This window comes from Besnoitia besnoiti, chromosome I, assembly GCF_002563875.1.
Source record: "Besnoitia besnoiti strain Bb-Ger1 chromosome I, whole genome shotgun sequence".
NCBI classification, from domain to species: domain Eukaryota; phylum Apicomplexa; class Conoidasida; order Eucoccidiorida; family Sarcocystidae; genus Besnoitia; species Besnoitia besnoiti.
Window position 1 is genome coordinate 6,004,277 of NC_042356.1, and position 21,363 is coordinate 6,025,639.

A 21,363-nucleotide genomic window follows, 5' to 3' on the forward strand; every position below is an offset into this window, starting at 1 on the left:
CCTCCCGGCTTCGGCTTCCGGTCACGCTCGTCGGCGTGGCTGTCAGTCCAGCAAACGCCGTTGAAACGGGCGGTCTAGCGGCGAGAGCGTGAAGCCGGCCACCACGCATTTGACGTAGAGCCTGAGGCTCTCTTCCCGTATTGTTGGCTTGTTATTGCTTTCCTGCCTCTGGAGGGTGCTTCATCTGCTCTGCCATATCTCACGAGACGGGTGTTTGACTTCCCCCGCAGTTCCCGGTGTTGCCCTACCGTCAGCGGTCTGCTCCTTGTTTGTCTGGAAGGTGAATCAAGCGGGAACTCAGCCTGCAGGTCTCTGAGCTTCTGATTTGATAATCTGTGTAACCTCTACCGCTAAGGTCATCTGTTGATCCACGGCTTCTGTTCCCCCCTTATTTGTCTAACCCGACGAACTTGGTTAGTCGGCAGATATGCTGCCGACGCGGACGTGCGATATGCGCCATTTGTGTTCGGGAAAAACAGCTGTTTTCTGTTTGTTGTGCCCTGCGGTGTTGCACCGTCTTCGTGGGCTTCACCCCCTGCTTCGGTATTGCCCATGGCCGTTCCTTTTCTGAGTCTTTCGTGCCTCTTCACCATTCACACAAGCCCACTCTCGAAAAGATGAGAGGTCGGCGCGGGACTTGTTTTGGCTGTTCTTTCTCTGGCCCCTGTCCTCTTTTTGCGTCTGCTGTTCTTGTCCCGCTGTTCATCTGCTGCCACTTTTCGTCGCTTCGAGGCGGTCTTTTCGCGACGCAGCATAATTTGGTGCTGGGTGTGTTGGCATCGGCATCGGGACAACAGCTGCAGGACAGTGGGGTCTCTCCCGTGCCTGCCGGCGTTGTAGGGGTCTCTGAGGTTGCCATCCAAAATGGACGCAGCTTCAGCGCAGATCGGAGCATCCAGGCGAAGGATGCAGCAGACAGCCAACCGTCTCCAAGTCGCTTTGACAACGGGTTTGCCGTAGAAACCCATGATCCCGAAGACGGTGAACAGAATTCGATGCAGGTGGAGCGCCCAAGGCTTTCACTACGCAGTCTCTCCGTACAGATTCCCACAGGGCAAGCCCACACTGCTGCGCTGACGGATTTTGATGTGCAAGAGCAGGCTGGGGCTACGATTTTGACGACCACGGGAGCAGTCAGGGGTAATGCTGGCGAACGCCAGCTAGAGAAGAAGACCGAGCCACCGGCAGGCAGCGGAGAATTCTCGCGTGCGCGCGATTCGACCTCAACGGCATCGGGAGTCTCACGGTTTGATGCAGAACGCGCATACGGTAGGGAAAGCATGTCAGGACCTCCACCCAGATTATCTAGCGGTGGCAACTCCGTTTTGCTCCCCGCCTATTTGCGCCAAGACTCTCCTGGTTCACTGTCTCCCGGAGAACCTTCAGTGCGTAACCGGCGAGTGAAGCAGAAGCCGTCCGCTGAGCGAGGTGACTTGTTTCACCGAGTGCGCCGCTTAAGCCTCGACACGTCAGCGGCCGAAGTGGACAGGGAGAAGCAAGGAGGCGTATCGTCTCACGCCGTCTATACCTCGGCTGCGCGGCGAGCCTCTAACACGGACGGCGCAGTCCCGGGCTCAATGAGAGTTCGCGATAGTCCTTTTCTGCCCCCCACAAGCGAAGGGTCTCATCTGTCTGGGGAGGACGTCCGGCAGCGAGGTCACGACACCGGCATGGACCCCGGGCAGAAGAGCGACCCGGCCACAGGAAATTCGGGCGCCGGAGCATCTTTGTCGCAGGTCTCGCCAGGGTCGGGCGTCGAGACCCCTTCATCGCTCAATCGCCACTCGTCTAGACCTGCGATGCTACCGCGAGATCAGGGCGGTGGCGGACCAGAGGACTCTCAGTCGCTGGGCGGTGGGCTCCATTCGCCGGTCGTGGATCCCCACGACACGCCGTCAGGAGTCAGTATACAGCCGACACATGTTGGCGCGCATCTCCCTCCACAGCAGAGTGATGTGCTGGAGTGGCTGAGGACGGGCGCGCCTTTCCCTCTACCTTCTGCGTTGCGAAAGCCGAGACACCCATCTCTAACGCGTGGCTCACAGGGACAAGATGCGCGGGCGTCAGACGCTTCTGAACCCGCGGCGGGACATCCTGGCGATTTCACAGACCGGCTGCGGCGAGACGTTGACGTACGGGATCGAGGCGAGAGTCTGGAAGGGCACGAATCTGGTCCAGGTAGGAAGTGCACGTACGCCGCGTCGGCGTATTGATAAAAACCTGGAAACAAACAACCGGTGATTGTGGAAAGTCATCAAGAACACGGTGGGAGAGCACCAATACGCACGTGAGAAGTCACGTTTACCGTTATGTGAGTATGTGTATGTGTAGGCGCTGTGCACACAAGCTACCAGGTGGTCATGCGGAGACTCTATCGATCGTACTGTCAGCGCCTGGGAACGGATCGTCGCTGGCAAAGGCAATTTGGTATCCTCGTTCTCTCGGCTATCGAGTGGCCTCTATACACTCACAAGAAATACTGGAGACAGCCATCAACGGGGAAGTTCTTCGACACACTCGTCCAGCTCACCGATGACAAAGACGACGATCGCCTCGCTGGACCTAATGTGCGCTACGTTGCCCGAATCAAGAGTTGCGGCTTTGATGCCATTCTACGTAATCAGGTAAGAAGCAATCTCCTCCGTTCGCCGTTGAACGTGTGTCGGGTCTGCGTTCCGCAGCAGGCTCGTGCAGTACCGTTCATCTTGGATGCATTGTGTACCTGCGCCACGTGATATCTTCGCAGCGATTCATGATGCGTGCTGACGACTCGTATACATATATATATATATACCCGCGCAAGCCTGGAGGCGCACCAGTGAGCAATCCTGCCTGTTTCGTCGTATACAAGAAGGCATCCAGATGAGCGGCGGCAGACCCGCACATCTGCTGGCAGTGTCCGCATTACATGCACCCTACGCGTCGCCCCCCGGCACGCGGCATCCGAAACACTGTGTTTTGTCGCGCGCGTATACTTCCATTTGACAGCTTGAGGACTTGCGGCTAACAGTGCGAACGCTTGATGAGTTCCTCGCCTTCGTTCGCGTGCAAACGGCGGTGGATACGAAGCTCCGAGATATGCTGCACTACCTCCCGGAACAAAAGTTGGCTATCGTGTCCATGCGGGCTACCCTTGGCAATATGTACCAAGCTGTCTCGCAACTTCAGATTTTCTACTACTATTCCGGTGGTAAGTGAAGGCAGGGATTCGGTGAAGACGTCTGCTGGCTCTTTGGGCCCTGTGTTTTGAAGAATGCTGCATCTGTGCGTCAGTCTGCATTCTTTTTTGCGTCAGCACCGGGAGCGTGCATACCTTAGCTACCATGCATGGTCGTGGTGCAGCTGTGTCCGTACCTTGAGTGTGATTCTTATGTGCAAGTTTATCCCTGGAAGGCCAAATATGCTGGTAGTCCACGCTCGACGATTGGTGGCTCTGTGTGGCTGAGGGAACAGAGACACGGGCGGCGCATGAACACTGGCGACGAAGCCAGTTGACGCTGAACCGGTAGCACGTGTGTAGAGGCGCAGTTCAAATTGGGTTTTCTACGTTGTTAGTACTCCAGCTCGGCGTTGGATGCGTTCATATGTGCTGCTTCTCAGGCTTGAAGAAAGAGGAAGCAGCGAGTATACAGCAGTGGAAGTTCCGGTCTGAGCGCCGCCTCCACTGGATTTTCCTGCATATGCTGGGCGTCTCACACCAGGTGGTAACTGGGAAGCCGATGAACGGAGTTATTATCCTTCAGGTAGACAAAGTAGAGTCTCGCGAAAAGGCGGTATTCCAACTTTTCGATTTTGTAGAAAATGAAGCGACGCAAAAGGCGCTCCTCCAGTTCGAGTCGACAGTGACGTCCGCCATCACAATGAGGATCAAGAATGTGTCTAAGGAATTCAGTGGCCTCCTCTCCTTTGGCTGGCTTTCTGCGCGCGACGACGAGCCGATGAACCTTCCGGACTGCATGGTGACGGCGTTCTATCTCAAACCCGAAGCGTCATCGATACCCCCTTCTGCTCCAGCGCGACGCGGCAAAGCACTAGAGTCACCGCTGGTCGATAGAAAGGCACGTACTAGGGGCGCGGCAAAGAAACAGTCTTCCTCCGAGCCTTCAGAGCTCCCGCATGCGAGAGATGGAAGCGCAGCAAATCTGGTGCACTCAGAGAACCCACCCAGAGAGAACCACTCGGGGAAGACGTCCGGACCGTCGCCATCGTCAGCAGGAACTGCCGGTCAAGTGTTTGAGTCTTCGGCGAATTTGTCTTCAGCAGCGAGTGGAGAACAGCTCGGGGCATCTGCGGCGTTTCCGCAAGGCTCTAAGAACCTGCCAGCCAGTCAGACTCAGTTGGGTCCACCCCCTATAGAAATTGGGCAGTTCGGGTTTGAGATGCACCCCGCTGTGACGCAGGAGCTCAAAGCGCGACTTCCGCCCGGAAGCATGTACATTCAGCTCAGTCTCGCCGATCGGTGGGATTTTCAACCGAACTCCAGTTACGTGATTCCCCCCGATGCAATTCCTGCCTACCGCGCGACGCAGATGCTCAAGGCCAATCTGGCCTGGGATCCGTCTCTTGTGGGCGTCGGCATGGCTCACGTCGTCTACACAACCATCATGGATCGCTACAACTCGGGGCCGTCGGAAACCAAAAAGGAAGACGAGTACGACAACGACCGGAACTTGATCATACGGGTTCCTCAGACTCAGTTCCGAGGAGAACAGAACTTTCTCCAGGACGTCATGTCCATGGTCGTCGTGCCGAGCCTGCAAGATTCTGCTCCGAGGACGGTAGATCCGGATCGCCTTCAGGTCATGGGGTCTGCCCGGCGCCTCCCTGTAGGAGACGTGCTGAAGACAGGGACATTCGGGGTCGGCATCCCTTACTCGCAACATAAAGTGATCGAGGGTCTCGTCACCTCCGATTCGGTCTGCGTCCACCTGCTTGTGAAAGGCCTTCGGGAAATGACTAGGAAAAACACACTCGAATTGCCTGGTTTAGCCATTTTTGACCGGTTTATCCGACGCAGCAGAGGCAAGTACATGCTGCTTTTCGTCGATGTCGTCCCCAAGAAAAAGGTGAGACGGACCCAAAGAACTAATGGAACGTGCGCGGTGCTGGTTTTCATTCTGCACGAAAGCCACTGAGCGGGGGCTTGGTAACAGTTCTTCTGGGCGCGGGAAAGAAAACGAACGTGTCCCGTTGTGTTCGGCCGTAATGCATAAAGAGCACACTCTCGCCCTCTGTGTCGACGTCCCGCGCACGTATCAGCGATGGGTTTGTTACTGCTTGTGTCTCCAGAGTTCGGTTGGTTTCGCAATTTTTGTGTGGCATTAAGCTGGTATCATTTCTGATAATGCGACTGCGGTATTCAACGGTTTATGGCTTCGAGTAGTGCCTTCACAACTCGTGGTGTGTCGCGTGGTGTGTTCGAATCCTCATCAGGCGACGACGGTTCAGGCGAAGAATCAAGTTCCTCGACAAGGAGGGTATCCTACGTGGGTGTTACTTCTCTCGAACATTTGCTTGGCGCTTTTCTTCATCTTTGTCATTGTGTGCTTGCTGCTCAACCAGCACGTCAAACTGCCGTGGTGGGTGGCATGCATTTGCGGAAGTCGCAACCCATTTTCAAACGAGCCGGATGACCTCGGGTCGTCCCACATCCCAGCGCTTGCCTCGGGAGTCTCGATGGTCGAGCTGGCGTCTGTCGGCAGATACCAAGATTCCTCGGGCACGCCGTCGAAGCGAATGCTTCTCGGTCGGTACACGAGCAAAGCGTGTGCGGAGCTACCCGCAGGCAAAGACGGTTCAGGTCACGCGTACATGACAGAACGGTCAACGTCACCGCCAACGAATGACACAAGCTTCTTTGCTGAGAACACACAACACAGGGAACATTCTGGCGAGATCGACATGGAGAAGGTGGGCGGCTCTGCAATGCTGGAACCCATCGAGCCTGCGGGTGACGACTCGTCCGACAGCCGCAGGGATAGCTATGGGCCGTACGAGACCCGGGACCTTCACTGCCCTCCGGATTTTCAAGACATGCTGACGCGGTCTTCTATCCTGGCGTCAAGAGGGGGCGTGGAGCGAAGAGATCGGAATGGTCCATCCGGGGCGGATGCTGCGTCAGGGCCTCGGAACTGCGGTGTTCCCTCTGAAGCCGAAAATGGACGTCTTAGCACACGCGCGTCTCCGCGATTCAACTTGTGGAACCAGCGGCATCCGAACGATTGTATGGCGGTCGGCGAGCATCCGGTATACACGGAGTCGCGGCGTGTGGCACCCACGGGCAGAGACGTGAGCGTCACCTGGGGACCGAGTACGACGTACAGCCACGAGAGGCCTCTCCCGGTGCGTGCGTCGCAGACTGGACTGGAGCAGCTAAAGGCTCTCGAGCTTGCGCGGGCTTACAGAGAGACCCAAGGTGAAACACCTGGCTCTATGGAGCGCCGCAGATTGGCTAGGCGGACTGGAGATGAGTCAGGTATGCGGACGAGTGGTGGGAGTATCGTAAACCCTTAACCACGCAAGGAGAGTATTTTGGTTCAGCTGGCACGGACCGGGCCGTCCCTACGTCCACATGTAATGAAACCTAGTTCAGATGTGTAACTAAAGCACTCAAGTGACAAAGCTAAAAGCCGCATGACATGCCAAGATTCGATAATGCAGAGCCTACTGTACAGTGAATGAAAGTACTCGTGAAAACCTGGTGAACTCACTGTGTAGATTGCTCGTGACGGCCTCGCGACAAGCCAGCACCATGCCACCAGTGTACAAAATCCCACTTATCTTATGATAGACTGCAGCAGCTATGTACACATTTGGAAACTTGCTATGTGCCTTTCGAGATGGGACCGTTAAGCTCCGATGCTGACCCGATATTTGTGTTCGAGGGACGCTCGGCAAGTACGGAGGAGAATCTGCCGCATTATATGCGCATGTGAGAGAGCTGTTTGCTGTTGTGTTGGTTCTGTCCCTTCGTTGCTTTTTGCAGCAGGCCAATGAATCTGCGGTACACGCGGCCCTGCTGTTTTCCACTTGTTTGCTGGCGGGTAGAGCGGCGCGACTTCTCCGTTTACTATCGGGAGCTTTGCTCAGGCCGAAGCAAACAGGGTCAGCTTTCGTGTTTCGTCTGTGGGGATGACACTGGCTCTCTCGGCCAAGGTACACTGCCGTTGTTTTCTCCGTACCCATGGGTTGTTCGTGGGTGTATACAGTATTTGGCTTATTGTTTCGTTGAAGACGCCGTTTTTCGTTCCTTTGTTCCGCGTGTGCTTTTTTTCTCATTCTGTGTCCGTTTTTGGGCCGCCCGTCTGCATCCCTACAAAGCGGTGCGCTCGCTTTGAAATACGTCCCTTGCTTGTTGTGCGGTTGGGACCGTGCCTGCTTTTCCTTTTTACGTCACAGCCTTCGCCACCCCCTTTTATCTGCCTCTTGACTCCTTCACTTTGGCATATCCCGCGCGCTCTTTTACCGAGATGGAGACGCCAAACAGGACGTACAGTGCATGGCGTTTGTTATTTTGCAGTATTCCTCCTGTACTTGTCCTGGTGCTCTTCCGTTGAAGAGGCTCTTCCTGTTCCTTGTTGTCCCCGGGTGCCATCCGTCTCTTGGTGGGGCGATTCGGGTTTTCTGTAGAAGCACTCCAAGGCGGTTTGGTGTCTTTTTCTGTCTGCACGTCAAGAAGGGTTCCGAAATCAAATCATTTGTTACCTGCTTGTGGTTGGATTGCCCGCTCTTGGATCAGAACCACTGGCGGTTTCTACGGGGAGCCGCCGGTTGGCTTCCGCAGCGCCGAGAGAGTTGTTCTTTGTGCGCCGGCAAGCGATGGGTTGATGAAGCGTGACGGGGGGGTGTGATGCCTTAGCTTGGACAGAGCGAGTGCGTAACTAATGTTTATGCAAGTGTCTGAGCTCTGAGGCCACTAGTTGTTTCACAGGGTGTGCCGCTCTGGCGTAGCAAAGGGATGCCGCAGTTTCAGATGATCTCTCGTGAGGGGGGGTTACGTGAGTGTCAGGGGTACGTGGCGCGCATGGCCGCAACGCAGTTGTGCTGCGGCACCGCTTGTGGAGTCCTTGAAAGCGAACCGAAGGAGAGAGCATCCGTGTTCCCTCTACCACATTTCTAGTCCCCTAAAGCGGATTGCGAGGTGTGGCGTGCTTTGTTGCACATTTTGCGACGTGGAATGAACAGAGAAAGTTTCTGTGTCGGCGAATTTTGCGTGGCGGGGCCTGCAGTTACGTGACCAGCGTCGCAACGAGTCAGGATTCCTGTTCGTAATAGCCGTGCCGTCGCTACCTTCGTGCCGCGAAGTTGCGAGACATTTTGCGAGATGTGGTGATATTCGCGAGGGTTCTCCAGTGTACTGGGCATTCACTTTGTTCTACCACGCCCCTGGTCTCCGTGTCGAGCCCAGTTATTTGCTCTGGTGGCATCAGGACGACTGAAGTTTTATGCAAGGTTGGCCATATTCGCTGCGCACGCAAGTCTCGTACATGAGGACACGCTTTTACGCGATTCACAAACGTGAAACGTGGATGGGCAACCAACGAAAAGAATTCTTTTTTTCGGTTGAATATGATGGGTGGCGAAGCCTAGCCGCAAACGTGTGACCTATCAAGCGACGTTTACAGCGTCCCATCCCGCGCCGCTCGACGGGCTGATAGTTCAGTTGGATAGAATGCCCGGCTACGGACCGGGTGGTCGTGGGTTCGAATTCCGCTCGGCCTAAATTTTCTTCGCCTGGCAAGCGGTGCTACGTGTTAGATCCGTACTTATACACAGTTCTCCGAGTCCGTGCCGCATGGGGTTTCCATTGGAAACGAGGAAAAGTTTTGTTAAGAGGCATTAGCCTGTGGAGATCCATAGTCATATACTACGTAGGAGGCGGGCCTTGTTGTGGGCTTGCGTCGACAAAAATGAAAGGAAAGTGTCCCGATCTCTTTCAGTATTGAGTGCGACCCAACATTTTTTGCACAATTCTGCCTTTCGCACCCGGCACGGTGGTATCAGGGTCCGAGGTTGCTCAGCGTCATTTTTCGTGCCTCGCATTTCAACTGCCCACGTACGATAGAGTTCAACCTATGAGTGGAATTGTAACCGTGATGCAACCGTGAAGAGCTCTAGGTCCCCAACGCACTGAATACTCTCGTCGACGTAAAGTCGAGGCCACCCGTCGGATGTACGACGCATTAGTTCCCCAAACCATACGCGTACAACACCGGACACCGGAGTACATGCATGAGGGAGCCGTGCCGTGAGCACCTGAAGAAAGAATGCCGGGCTTCTTCTGTTTCCCTGCCCGACAGACACTTCCATTGCCATGCTTCGGTCGAGCGGCGTTCGCTGTGAAGCAGACAGATGATAAAGATACCAACTGCTTCCCAGTGGTCGCCCGACACAAGGCAGCGCCGAGCAAGCGGTGACGTGCGGATTCTGTGTCTTTGAATACCTGGACTACGCACACGCGATGCCAATATTCCGGCATGGATTCCAACTCTCCGGGATCTCACGTGCAAACGATAGTTTCGAGTAACACGTCGGTTAGGTGCATACGCACGCATTTCCTTGGTCCGTGAAACGGGGCCCTACGTTAAGCTATCTGAGTGGCATCGCATTCTTCTACTTGTCTTCCTTTATTAGCTCTCTTGATTTCCATGAACGTGTTACCTATTAGATTATCTTCGCACCCTTGGTATTTAGTAAGTTAACATTGCAACGTATCCCGTGTAAAGTTTGAACGTAATCCAGCTCGGGCCGGGCGGTCAGGGTGCACCAGGAAACTCCGTATCCATGAGCACGGATCCGCGTCCTGCTGGTCTGTCCTGCTGGCTCAAAATCTGCAGGCTCAATTCAAACGCGCCTATCGCATTCTACTCGCTGTCGCACAGCTCTGATGCCGGCGGTCGCGGCAGCTCCACACCTTCTGCCACTCCCTTCTTCGCGCTCACTGCAGAGGAGTGCGTCCTTTGCGCTGTCACATCCTCTGCAGCTTTGCCTATTTCGATTCGTTCGTCAACCTGATATAGGTGCGTCAAGTGCTCTTCTTCTCCACTCGCACCGTTGGCCTCGTTTATCCCGTTTTTCGCTTCGGTATCTGTAGGCTCGGACGCGTGTCTCTGCTGAATCTCTATTTCCGCGTAAGCACGCACAGCTCCATGACAGCTCCACTGATCACCAGCACCGTCTGCGAGCCCGGTGGCCGCTACGCTCCTCCGCTCAGAATCGCTGGGTGCTGCTGCACATTCCCCTCGGAGGTTTATCCTTGTTTTCTTCGCGCCTCCGCGCCCACCTGGCGTCTCTTCCGCGCATTCGTCTGTGCGTGCGCACTCCTGGATCTTCGCCTTCCCCCCCCGTTCGTTTCCGCCTCTCTCCTGGCCGATCGTTTGGCGCCCGGCGCCCGCGGAGGCCAGTCGCTGCGCTAGCAGTCTCCGCAGCGGCGGCCCGAGGGACGCACTCAGCATGCCGCTTTGGCCTGAGTTGCCGGCACCCGCACCGTTCTGTGCGTCGAGGTATCTCCCGTCGCGCGCCGAAAGGGCCTCCTGCGGACTTCCAGGGTTTTCCTGACCGGTCGCGAAGACGTACAAAGGAAGATCGGCGTTTGAGCTGGCGGCGACCGTGATCGCCTGGTAGCCCCCGCTTCCTGTCCACGTGGCGCCAGCCGGGACCGCGCCGTAGTAGCTGACGGGCTGCGTGAGAAACGACGAAGTGTCGACCGTGCTCGTGGAGACCGCAAACCCTGGGCCCGCGAGGCCCGTCGGATAGTAAATTGCTTGCTGCGGCGCACCCGAGGTGAACAGCTGGTGGGGCTGCGACTGCGTCACCGCCGCAGGCCCGTAGGCGGGGCTCGCGGTCGCGAGACTCACGTTGGGCTCCACCACGGCGAGCGGCAGCCGCGGCGGCGGCGGCGTGTTCGCGGCGACGCCCGCCATCACCGAGCCCTGCGGCGCGTGGTAGGCGCCGTAGGAAGGGTAGCCAGAAGATGCAAATGCGAGCGACGATGAAGATGGAGACACATACGGCGGCAGGCTCGCCGGCGTCAGCGTGGCTGCCTGAGGATTCGCCAGCAACGCACCGGCGACGTCGAGGGTCTGCGCAATCGAGATCGCAGGACTTACTGCGCAGCCGCGGCCACATGCGGAGAGAAGGTTGGGCAGCGTCCGCAGAGCCAGCGGAAAGCCGAGCGAGACGAGGGAAGAAGGATGTCGTTTCCGAGACAGACGAGGGAACGCCATATCCAACAGCACGAGAGGGCCGCAGGAAGGGGGCAGATGGCAGGGTGCCAAGGCAGACACAGGAAAGAAACGAAAAAGGAAAGAAAGAAAACAGCACACACCGACACACAACGTTCGAAGTGGGGGCTATAGGCAAACGACGAATGATTCATATGATGTCTGGAGCAAAACATGCCTTACACATTCTCCTGATACGAACGAGCCCATTGATTTCTTGCCGCCGAACTAACTCGTCTGGCCCTGCTTTGAGGCGTCGTTCCTTTACAGAGAAACATACCCATACATATGTATATATATATATATATATATATATATATAAATGCATACATATATGTATGTATATATATGCACATACATGTATATATATATATATATATATATATATATATATATATATATATATATATATATATATATATATATATATATATGTCCATACGCGAGCGTGCTGCGAGGGGTTGCTGTGTACTCGGTCTGCGTTAGAGTTCATGCCTCTAGGTCGTCCAGCTCTCTCTCTCTCCTCGTGTAGAGCAGGCGGCATTTACTAGCAAAGCGTCCTTCAAGACTCTAAAATTGAACATATGGAGTGTGTTTGTCTGCACGGCACTCTAGAGGGCAACCTGGACCGTGCGCACTTGCATAGACACGTCTTTTTGTCGCAACAGGAGCGTAGTAAGCAGTTCGTTTTTCATCAAAGCAGCAAAACGCATGTGCTTACATAAGGCTCCACCGAGACGGGCGAACTGGTCAAACGTGTTGGCAAATCCGAGCATCGCATTTGCCATCAGTCGTCTAGGCGGTACGCGATTCTCTGCCTCCGGTTCCTTCACGCTGCGTCGCTCAGGTACACTCCGTCCGGCTCCATCCCGATTTTCTCGTTCTGCTTCTGCCCGCGACGCCGCGAGCTCCGCGGCATTTGCTTCTCTCTGTGGCGCGTCCTTCCCCCCTCCTGCAGTCAGTGACACCGCTTCCTGCGGCTGACGAGCTCCCGAACCGAACCGTTCTGCAGCTGAAACTGCCTCGCGCCGTGTGCCGAACGCCTGCTGTTCCTTCGTCCAGTCGACACGCGTGTTGTTTCTTGCTCCTGTGTGTGTGTCGCCCTCGCGCCCCTTAGCCTCCATTTCCAGTCTCTCCGTTCCTGCGCCTCGTTTTTGAGAGGGGTCGCCGCCTGTTGCGGCTCGGTCCGTGTGGGACGTCGCCCGCGCGGAGTTCTCGGGGGCTGCGACCTTCGCCTGCACCTCCATGCGGTCACTTGTCTGTGCTGTGAAAGGAAACTCCGTTCGCCGCGCGAAGCCGGTGGCCAGGACGGTCCCCTCGGAAGCCGCTCGCTCCGCCGCGGCTGCCGTTCTGAGAGAGGCAGCGCCCGCGGCTGCTTCGCTCTCCCCATGCCGCGTTGCGTTCGCGCTGTCGGCATGGCGCCTTGCCTCTGCTGCCTCCGCGGCTTCAGCGTTCCTGCCGGTACTCGTCGCGTCGCGCGGCTCGGGTTCGTCCAGGCTCCTTAGCAGCAGAGCCGCGGGGTGTTTGTCTCCTGTCTCTCCTCCCTCAACCGCGCCGCGGCCCGCGCCGTCACGGGGCTCCAGAGCTCTCGCGGACGCATCTGCGGCGTTCGCCTCGTCCTCTGCTGTCGCGAGAGAAGCTTCGCCGCGCAAGCTGGGGATGTCTACCGGGCGAAGGAGACTGCCAGTAGGCGTCGCGACGCGCCGCGTGTGCCGGACTTCAGAGGCGCTTTCCTGCACCTTCCGCGCCTGCTTGGCGGCACCAAACTCGGCTCTTCGCCTCTCGCCGTCGGCCTCTCCGCAGGTCTCCAGCGGGTCGCTCCGCGCGCGGGCCACCGCCGTCGGCTGCGAGGGTGAGAGAGGCGACATGGTCTCAGCGAAGAAGTCCCACGCGTAGACGCCTTCGCCGCGGGAGTTCCGCAGCAGCGCCGCCTCTGGAATGTCGCACAGCAAACGCGCAGGACACCCACACAGGGTCTCGAGCCAGCGCCCGCCGAAATGCATGCGCACCGATACATACTCGAGCACATGTACACCTCCATAGATACATAAAAATATATATGTACATATGTATATATAGGTATTCATGGATGTATTTGCGCAGGAGGAGGAACCGGTTTGTTGACCAGGCGCCTGCGCATTGCTGAGTATGTGGGCTGGCCTATAGACACACAGCGACAGAATTATGTCTTACCTATGTGTGCGGTCGCGAAGCTGGTAAACGTTTTCGTTTGCAGAAGAGACGTTGCGTCCTACCTTTATCAATTTCCAGCGACTCGCCGGTATAGAAGAAAACAACTTTTTTCTTCTTCTCCCGCTGTCCAGCCTCGCGCGTAAAATGCTCTTCCGCAGCGGCGACGCTCAACACCTTCGTCACGGTTGCGCGCTGGCCCCCCTGCTCGCCGTCAGCCTAATTCCGGAAGATGGCAACAAAGCGGGCAGCAAGCCGCTTTTTTCGGCAAATCATACGAAATGTACAGTCAAAGGAATATGGCAAGGCGGCGGAATAGGCAGATCCAGCTCTTGCGAAATTTCGCAACTTGGTTCTGCGTGGCTCGACAGCATGTGTCCATGTGCTTGCATGAATGAGTCAGTTTCACAAACGGTGCATCGCAACCTACGCGAGTAGTTTTATCTGAGAAATGAGACATAAAAACGCGCCCTGTCTCCGGTGCAGCTCCTTCACGTACAGAGAGCTTACATCGCTTAACGCACCCGTGGAGGAACGAACTGGCTACCGGTTCTGCTCTGTCTGCTCAAACGTATCTGTATAAATATTTATATATATGTATATATGCATACATAAAAATGCATGAATTCATTTACATACGCTGGGATCTACTAGTAAAGGCAGACGAAGATCCACGGTGTGCCCTCTGTGAATCTACGAGCTGTGTCAGGGTCGCCCGTGGTTGTCTCTATACAGGCAGGTGGGGATCAACCTGTCTCTCATTCTTTTTCTGTTTGTCAAAGTAGTATTTTTATAGAGGCATCTACTTGTCAGCACCCACAGGACGCCCGTGGCCGCCACCAGGTTTCGGGTAGCCGGTGTGAGCATAGATTTGTGTATTGACCGGCGGCAGCGACACCAGCTACCGCGGGAATACACCGCCACGGTGGTCGAGAGGAAGGATAAATGACAACACGGTGCAAATGTCTGTTGTTAACGTACCGGGTAAATCTTGAGGACGATAACGAGATCCTTGAAAGCCTCGACCGGGACTTCCGCGAGCTCAGTCAATGGCGTAAGGACAACCAGGGGCCCTCCCGTCGCGTTTGTCATCTCAGAGAAAACATGTTTTCCTTCCAACTCTTCGTTCGTGGGCCTGCGCACGGCTTCTACCCCCGCATGTTTCTCCTCTCTCCGGATGGTCGGCTGCTCGCCGCTGGCCGCGTCCGCGGCACTCAGCCTGAGGGAGCCTTGCGGCGTGTGCCCTGCATCTGCAGAGACGCCGTTTTTCGATTCTGTGCGAGGCGAACATGGCAGCGAGCGGTCTCGGGCGCCGAGGGCTTCGTTGGAAGTTCGCAAGAGTCTTCGTCTCGAGCCGACAGCCCTTTCCTCGAAGAGCCGGCGCCGGGCTGCGCGGTGACGCGCATCGCGGCCCGCGACCTCTCCTGAAGAAGAAAGAAACGGCGGAAGCGGGTCGCCCGCGTCAGTCGGCAAATGCTGCAGCGGCGCCGGCGAAGACAACGGTGGCGCCGCCGAAGACAGCGGTGGCGCCGCCGAAGACAGCGGTGGCGCAGAAGAATGCAGGGCGCTCGCAGACGTCGAAAGAGCTGATTCAGGCGATGGCAGCAGCTCGAAGCTCCGCGCGGAATACGGGGGCGGGGTGGCATGGCGGAGAGAGGGCACGTTGGAAGCAGAGGGAGGCAGGGCGCCCAGAGAGCGCAGAGACTCTCTGCCTTGTTCAGGAGACGCACGCAAACCTGCCTCAGGTAACTCCTCGCTCATGCTGGGCTCCGGCTCTGCTTGGGAGGACGTGACAGAGGCACCGAGAGACAAAGAAGGAAGGCCATTTGCACACGACAAACTGAGGTCAATCAGTCCCATAACGGAGCAGCGTCCGGGCGGTCGTCGCTATCTCTTCCCAGACAAGAACTCGCCGGTCCCTCTCTCCCCTAAATATGATTAAACGATTCATATGTATATATAAGGGCGTATATACACATCTTGTTGCCGACTCCACCTACAGAATTAGTGATCATGCGCTACGCCTATTCGGGTATCGTCTCATGTGCTGCCTCACATGCGACCCCGAATACATATTGTTTATTTGTATTCTTATCGGGTGAAGGCCCGCCAACTCGGGAGTCCTCGTACTCCTAGAAAGCGTTTCCGTCTCTGCCTATACGTGTTTTTAGGACTCCGACGGATGGTGTCACAATAGACACCCGTCTACGGCGGTGCCTCTGCAGGCCGACTCTCGGCGTGTCTCATCGTTTTATGGAGCCTGTTCCCAAATGCGCAGTCATCCCCGTATTGAGAGAGTAAGACAATCCTCGCTAGCTACGTTCACCTATCCCTCTATATATATATACATCTATGGGCTGGTAGAAAAATATAATATATATATATCCTATATTATGTAGAGGTCTAGTCAGGTAGATGAATAGAGATTCATATATATATATATATATGTCTCTTTCTCTCTCGATACATATATATATATATATATATATATATATATATATCTGGACGTGCAGGTAGATACAAAAGGTGTTTTGACGGCAGAGATGGCGCTGCGTTTTTCACTCCTGCGTGCCTCGTCCCCGTACCTGTGAGGTGGAAGGGGAAGAGGGCGAAGAAGACGCAGAGCAGGATCACGACGATGTTAACGATGATGAGGAAATAAACCAGTTTCGTGCTTTTTACGACGATTTGTTGGAGTTGCGCGATTTCGCTAACTTCGCCGTTTTCTCGCCTGGCGGCCTCGAGCTCCTCCCGCTCCTTTTGGCGCTCTGCGTTGTCGATCTCCCGCACGTATTTGTTGAAGAGGATGTCTGTCGTCGACGAGAAGTTTGAGCGAACACACGAGTGCCCCCCGAACTCGCGCTTCTCTGCGTCTCGAAGAAACGAATCGCAGCAAGCCGAGTGCCGACAGGACAGCGGCAGCAACGGACAGTGCTGCAGCGGGCACGACGTCGGCGGGTTCCCCAGCGCCGCGCGCAGGCGCTCGAAGCACGCCTCGCCTTCCCCCTCCCCGGCCTCCTCCTCCCGGTATGCTGGCCTCCGCGCATGCGCCGCGCGCACTCGTGACCCTTTTCCCGCTGCCTCAGCGCTGGCAGCAGGACTCGCGGACGCGACTTTCGCGACGAGCGAGCTTTGCGGAGGGTAAGGCCCGTGACGCGTCCCTTTTCGCTCTTGCCGCGCCTCTGTCAGCCTGCCGCGCCGCTCGGCAGCCGCCTCGCCCTCGACACGCCCCCCTGCATCCCGCCCGCGCTCGCTGCCTCCATGAGACTCTGCGCGGCGTTCCCGTTCCTCCGGGTGAACGCCCTCGCACGCCTTGTCTCGCGCCGCGAGCTCGGCGCAGCCTTCTGGCTGCGCATGGGGCCCCGCCCCGACAGGGAGTGGCGGTGGCGGCGTCTGGGAGAGGCCCTTCACTTCCTTCGCTTCTTCCGATTCCCTCGCTTCCTCGCCGCTGGTTGCAGAGTTCAGCCGCGCTCCGCAGAAGCCCCGGGCGCCGCGCAGGGCGGCGAGGCTCTCGTCAGTGCTGGTGGCGTCTGCCGCGTGGAACGCTGCGGTCGCTGTCTGTCGCCAGTGGAGTGTCGCGGCTGTGACGCTTTCGCGAGGACTCAGGTCTGACGCGGCGCGGTTCGCGACGCTTTTGGGCCTCCGACGGTCGCTGGGCGAGAACGAGACAGAGCTGCAGCAGGTTCGACAGCGTCTGCTTTGCGTGTCTGAGCACCGCAGCGTCGCCTCGAGGCCGCCTGCCGGGCTCGCACCCCAGACGAGCTCGCGCATGCGCGCCTGGCTGGCGACGTGCAGCGAGAACGACGAGGTTTTGCAGGCCTCGTGGTGCGCCAGCGAGCCCTCTGAGAAGGCCGCCGCCTTGCTGCTGGACTGCCTAGGCAGCGGTGGCGCGGGAGCGTGGCCCTGAAGCGACAGGAAGATTGGATTCTGCTGCGCCCGTCTCGAGCTCGAGGCGCGCGAGCCAGACGCGGGCAGCCTCGCAGTCCATGACGAGGCCGAGGACGCGCATGAGCACCAGGAAGGTGGCGCCGCGGCGGAGAGGCAGTGCGTGTAAAAGATCTTCTTTCCCTTTCTCGCAACTGCGCACACACAACGGCGCCGCGCAGCACGGACTGTGCGCAGGGCTCGAGCGGGGGGACGCGACTTCGAAGCCGGAGTCGGGGAGAGCGAGTCGTCTCGCCACACGTCGGCACTATTTGGCTGGTCCGGGAGAGACGCGCTCTCCTCTTCCTCCGCCTCTTCGTCGTCCGCCCCGGGGGCCTCGGACTCGCGGCTCGCGCAAGCTTCGCAGGCCGCCGCGGCGGCTCGGAAGCGGCTGGAATGAGAAGGCGGAGCTTCCTGTCCCCCCCAATTTGCATCGCGCGGAGGACGGCTGGCGTCGCTTCGCGCTGGCGACGCTGCGGTGGCTGCGCGGCTTCTGCTTGACGAGTGAGAAGACGGCGGAGGGGCCCTCGCGGAGCCCGCGGCAGCAGGCGACTGCGGACGCGCGGGGTGCCGGAGCGAGACGTGCGCGGCCGCCGCGAAGAGGCTTTTTGGGTGCGGAAGAAGCGACAGCAGCCGGCGATGCTCGTGCTGCATTTTCCGCACCTTCGCCGCTCGCGAAAGCAGGCGGACGTGGAACAGCGGGAAGCGGAGAAGATGTGCCCGCCGAAGCGTCTGAAAGCGGCGGCACGGCTGTTGCGGACAGAATGTCTTAACGCTCTTGAGATTTAAGCGCAGGCGTCGCGTCCTCCTGCGTCCTCGCCCAGTCGACACACTTTCCTCGGGGCGCGCCAGGGCGCTTATCCCCCTGAACGACGCAGTCCCAGGTTGCCCACCGCGATATACCTCTCCAGTCGCTTCGCGCCCTTCGTCGCCTGAGCCGTCTGCGCCTTCATCTCTTTCTGCGTTCCAGGCGCCTCGGCGCGCTGCGGCTTCATCCTCGTCGGAGTTTGCCGCGAGCCTGCGTGCGCTGTGCGCCCTCTGAGTCGCGCTCGACGAAGGCGGGCGGAAGCCGGAAGATGATAAAGGCGGCGCTGGCGAGATCACAAAAGCGCTATGAGAAGCAAGGGGCAGGCGAACGCGTTCCAAAGCGTCGACTCCATCGTGCGTTTTGCCGACGCTAACCCGACAAGCCCCGTCACCCTCCTGCTTCTCAGATGAGGCGTCGTGCGCTCGCGCGTCTCGCAGCGCCGTTCGCTTGGATGCAGCGGCGTTGTTCTCTTCGTCATCTCGCGCGCTCTCAAGCTCTCCGTTTCCAGTTGCGGCTGCGCCTGCTCCCCTGTCAAGCCGCGCCTCCGTAGGCGACCCTTGGGAGACGCGCCCGCAGGCGGGGGGCGGATCTGCGCAGGTGTGTTGAGCCTGTGCGCCGCAGCCGCTGCTCCACTCTAGGACGGCGTACGCCGCCTCTGCAGGTCCAAACTCGCCCCTCGTTTCGCTGCGGCGCGCCGGCGTCGGCTCCACTCTTCCGGCGCCTTCTCGCGCGTGCATCGAGGAGTTCAGGAGCGCGATTCCGCGGTCTCGGAATCGCGGGGCGACCCCTGCGTCTACGCCGCTGGATCTCAGAGGCACCTCCAACGGGGATCCTGGGCGTTCAGCATCGACGCCCAGGTCTCCGAGGGCTTTAGCTTGGAGGCGCATGCGCTGCATCGAAGAGTCACGTGGAGCGGATGCAGCAGCGCCCCCCCAAAAGGACGCGGCAGACACTGCAGCCGCAAGCGAGTAGGACGCCTGCGAGGAGGCCTGCTTGGGCACTGCGCTGCTGGAGCAGAGGGGGATTCTGCCTGCGTGCCAGAGGCCCTCGACGCTGAGAGCCTCTCGACGCGACGCAGGCGAACGCCCCGCGGCAGCCGCACGCCCGCTTCTCATATCGTGAAGAGACGCTGGCGGCGCGTGGTGACGGCCCTGCGCAGAGCGGCAAGGCGCATGCAGCGTGGGGAGAAACAGTCGGAAAAAGTCACGCAAGACAACGCGCAAAGGCAGCAAAAGGTGCCCGTCCGCAGTCGCAGAAACGCGGTCGGCGGCCGCAGCACAGAGACGGCGCATGGATATACAGGCACGCACAACAAGTCGTGTACTTGACATTCCATCCCCCTTACATGGTTGAGAGATGTGACGATTTGAAGATTCTGCGACTGAGGCTGTCTCCAGCCATATGGCCAGAGGCAGGGAGGCGAAGACATTCGAGTCTTTGTTTATTCAATTTGAGTTACACAGTTCTGGATCGCGGATTATTCGTACAGAACTGATAGTTACTTACAGTGTGATACTAACGATACATGGCCTAGCTATGATCTGCACATTTCAATCCCTTAAAAAGGGAGGCTGTTCTTAAACAACCGGATCGTGTTGGCTAGGTGAATTATCTTGCATAACGTACCTTTAGATTTGCTAGCATTATAGAACTTGTAGGCATGTAAGTAACTAAAGAACTGTAGTTACTTTGAGTGAAGAATACAAAGATAGCTCCAACAATAACGTGGCTATTCCACATCGGTTATGTTCTAGGCGTAATATATATGGATTCCCCTTCTCACTCATCTTAACAGCGTAATCTCAAGGGTTTGCGATAGAACCATAACACAGTGATCTCTACAGAACCATTCACCATTTTATATCTACGCTTTGTAGAAACCATGTGGATACTTAATTGTCTGTATCTCATGACCGGATTCATCTTCAGTATTCTAGGAACTAGCTGTCGTCGTCGTCCCTGTACAAATGAACCGCGATCCAGAACTGTATAACTCAAATCAAATAAACAAAAGCATTATAGTTCCTAGAATACTGAAGATGACTCCGGTTATGAGAGAGAGACAACCAAGTTCTTTATGACTGCAGTACACCACCGTTCAAGAATAGTTTACATGCGCTCATTTTAATATGTAGTTATTAAATAAAGTTCTATTGTGCTAGCCTGGAGACTATGGCCGCTGAAGAACGGCGAAGGCCGCCAACCGCGGAGCGAGCACGCACAGAAGAGAGCTCCTCAAGATATTGTGAGCTGGATCGGCACTCGTACAGGTACGTAGATGCGCATATATATACACATAGGCTCTACAGAAAGAGAGCGGGGTGAACAGTTATGACTATAACATACATATGCATCATGTCTCGCTGATGATAGGACGTGTGCGCTAGCTGGAGTGGTTGCGTTCTGCTTACTCGCTGAATTCTCTGCTCGGCATCGGAGGAAAACGCGACGTGCGGGTCCAGGCTAACGGTCGCCGGAGAGACGAGAGCCGCTTCGGCTGTCTCTTGCTCATCTGCTTCAGACTCGCTCTCCGCCTCCTCTTCTGTCGATTCCGTTTGCCTGTCGAGTCTGTTGGGCAGGCTTCGCGTTACCCCGAGCGGGCGCTGCGTTTCGCAGCAGTATCCGCCTCGGTGATGGCGCGGCGTAACCCCGATTTCGAGTCTCTCATTCCGAGGCAGCCGCGGGCGGCCGCGTGGAGTCCCTCCGTCTTCTGAGAGTTCGTTGTCTCCCCGCTTCCCCTCCGCCGCTTTGTGACGCTCGCCTGGAGCTGCGGGCACGTGCCCGGAGGGCTGCTGAGACGCAAACGGGGGACGGTGAAGAAGTGCTGCGGATGCCCGCATGCGCACTGGAGCGATGCCGATCCCTCCACGCTCTTCATGTTTCCCGAATTGCGCCTGGGCGAAGCCGCCCAGCTGAGAGGAGCTCGCGGCCTCGGACTCAGTGTCGAAGTCTTCAGCGCCGCAGCAGCGGCTGAGCGTCGCTCCTTCTCGCGTGGCGAGGTCGCCCTTGCGTTGCCACCGAGCGCAGCGGCTCCGCCCTGGCGTGGGAGACGGCGAAGCGAGTGTGGCGGGTTCCACGTCGTGGAAAGGACAAACCTCGGCGCTGCGTGGCGCCAATGCTTCCTCCATGTCTGCGTCGTGTCGTGATTCGGACATTCGGTGAAGAATGGTCAACGTGCCTCACAGGCCCGCACGCTGAAGGCGAAACGGTGTCAAGAGT

At 57.3% G+C, this 21,363-nt stretch overlaps 2 protein-coding genes and 1 non-coding gene across 3 annotated transcripts; 2 read left to right on the top strand and 1 right to left on the bottom strand.

The window, feature by feature from the left end:
• Nucleotides 1–617: 617 nt before the first annotated feature.
• BESB_008500 (uncharacterized protein) lies at nucleotides 618–6,513 on the top strand (the record flags this gene model as incomplete). The annotated part of the gene is made up of 5 exons (XM_029359604.1): nucleotides 618–2,178; nucleotides 2,332–2,624; nucleotides 2,989–3,190; nucleotides 3,601–5,066; nucleotides 5,434–6,513. The coding sequence occupies 5 exons, from the start codon at nucleotides 618–620 to the stop codon at nucleotides 6,511–6,513; spliced, it is 4,602 nt and encodes a 1,533-aa protein (XP_029222517.1).
• A 2,134-nt stretch (nucleotides 6,514–8,647) lies between these two features.
• On the top strand, nucleotides 8,648–8,721 carry BESB_011470. The gene has a single exon. It is a non-coding gene; the product is annotated as a tRNA-Arg (tRNA).
• Nucleotides 8,722–9,863: 1,142 nt separating this feature from the next.
• Nucleotides 9,864–21,299, bottom strand: BESB_008510 (uncharacterized protein; the record flags this gene model as incomplete). Its single annotated transcript, XM_029359605.1, has 6 exons — nucleotides 9,864–11,107; nucleotides 11,944–13,155; nucleotides 13,478–13,631; nucleotides 14,394–15,187; nucleotides 15,998–19,295; nucleotides 20,556–21,299. 6 exons carry the CDS (start codon nucleotides 21,297–21,299, stop codon nucleotides 9,864–9,866), a joined length of 7,446 nt encoding a protein of 2,481 aa, XP_029222518.1.
• Between the last annotated feature and the right edge of the window lie 64 nt (nucleotides 21,300–21,363).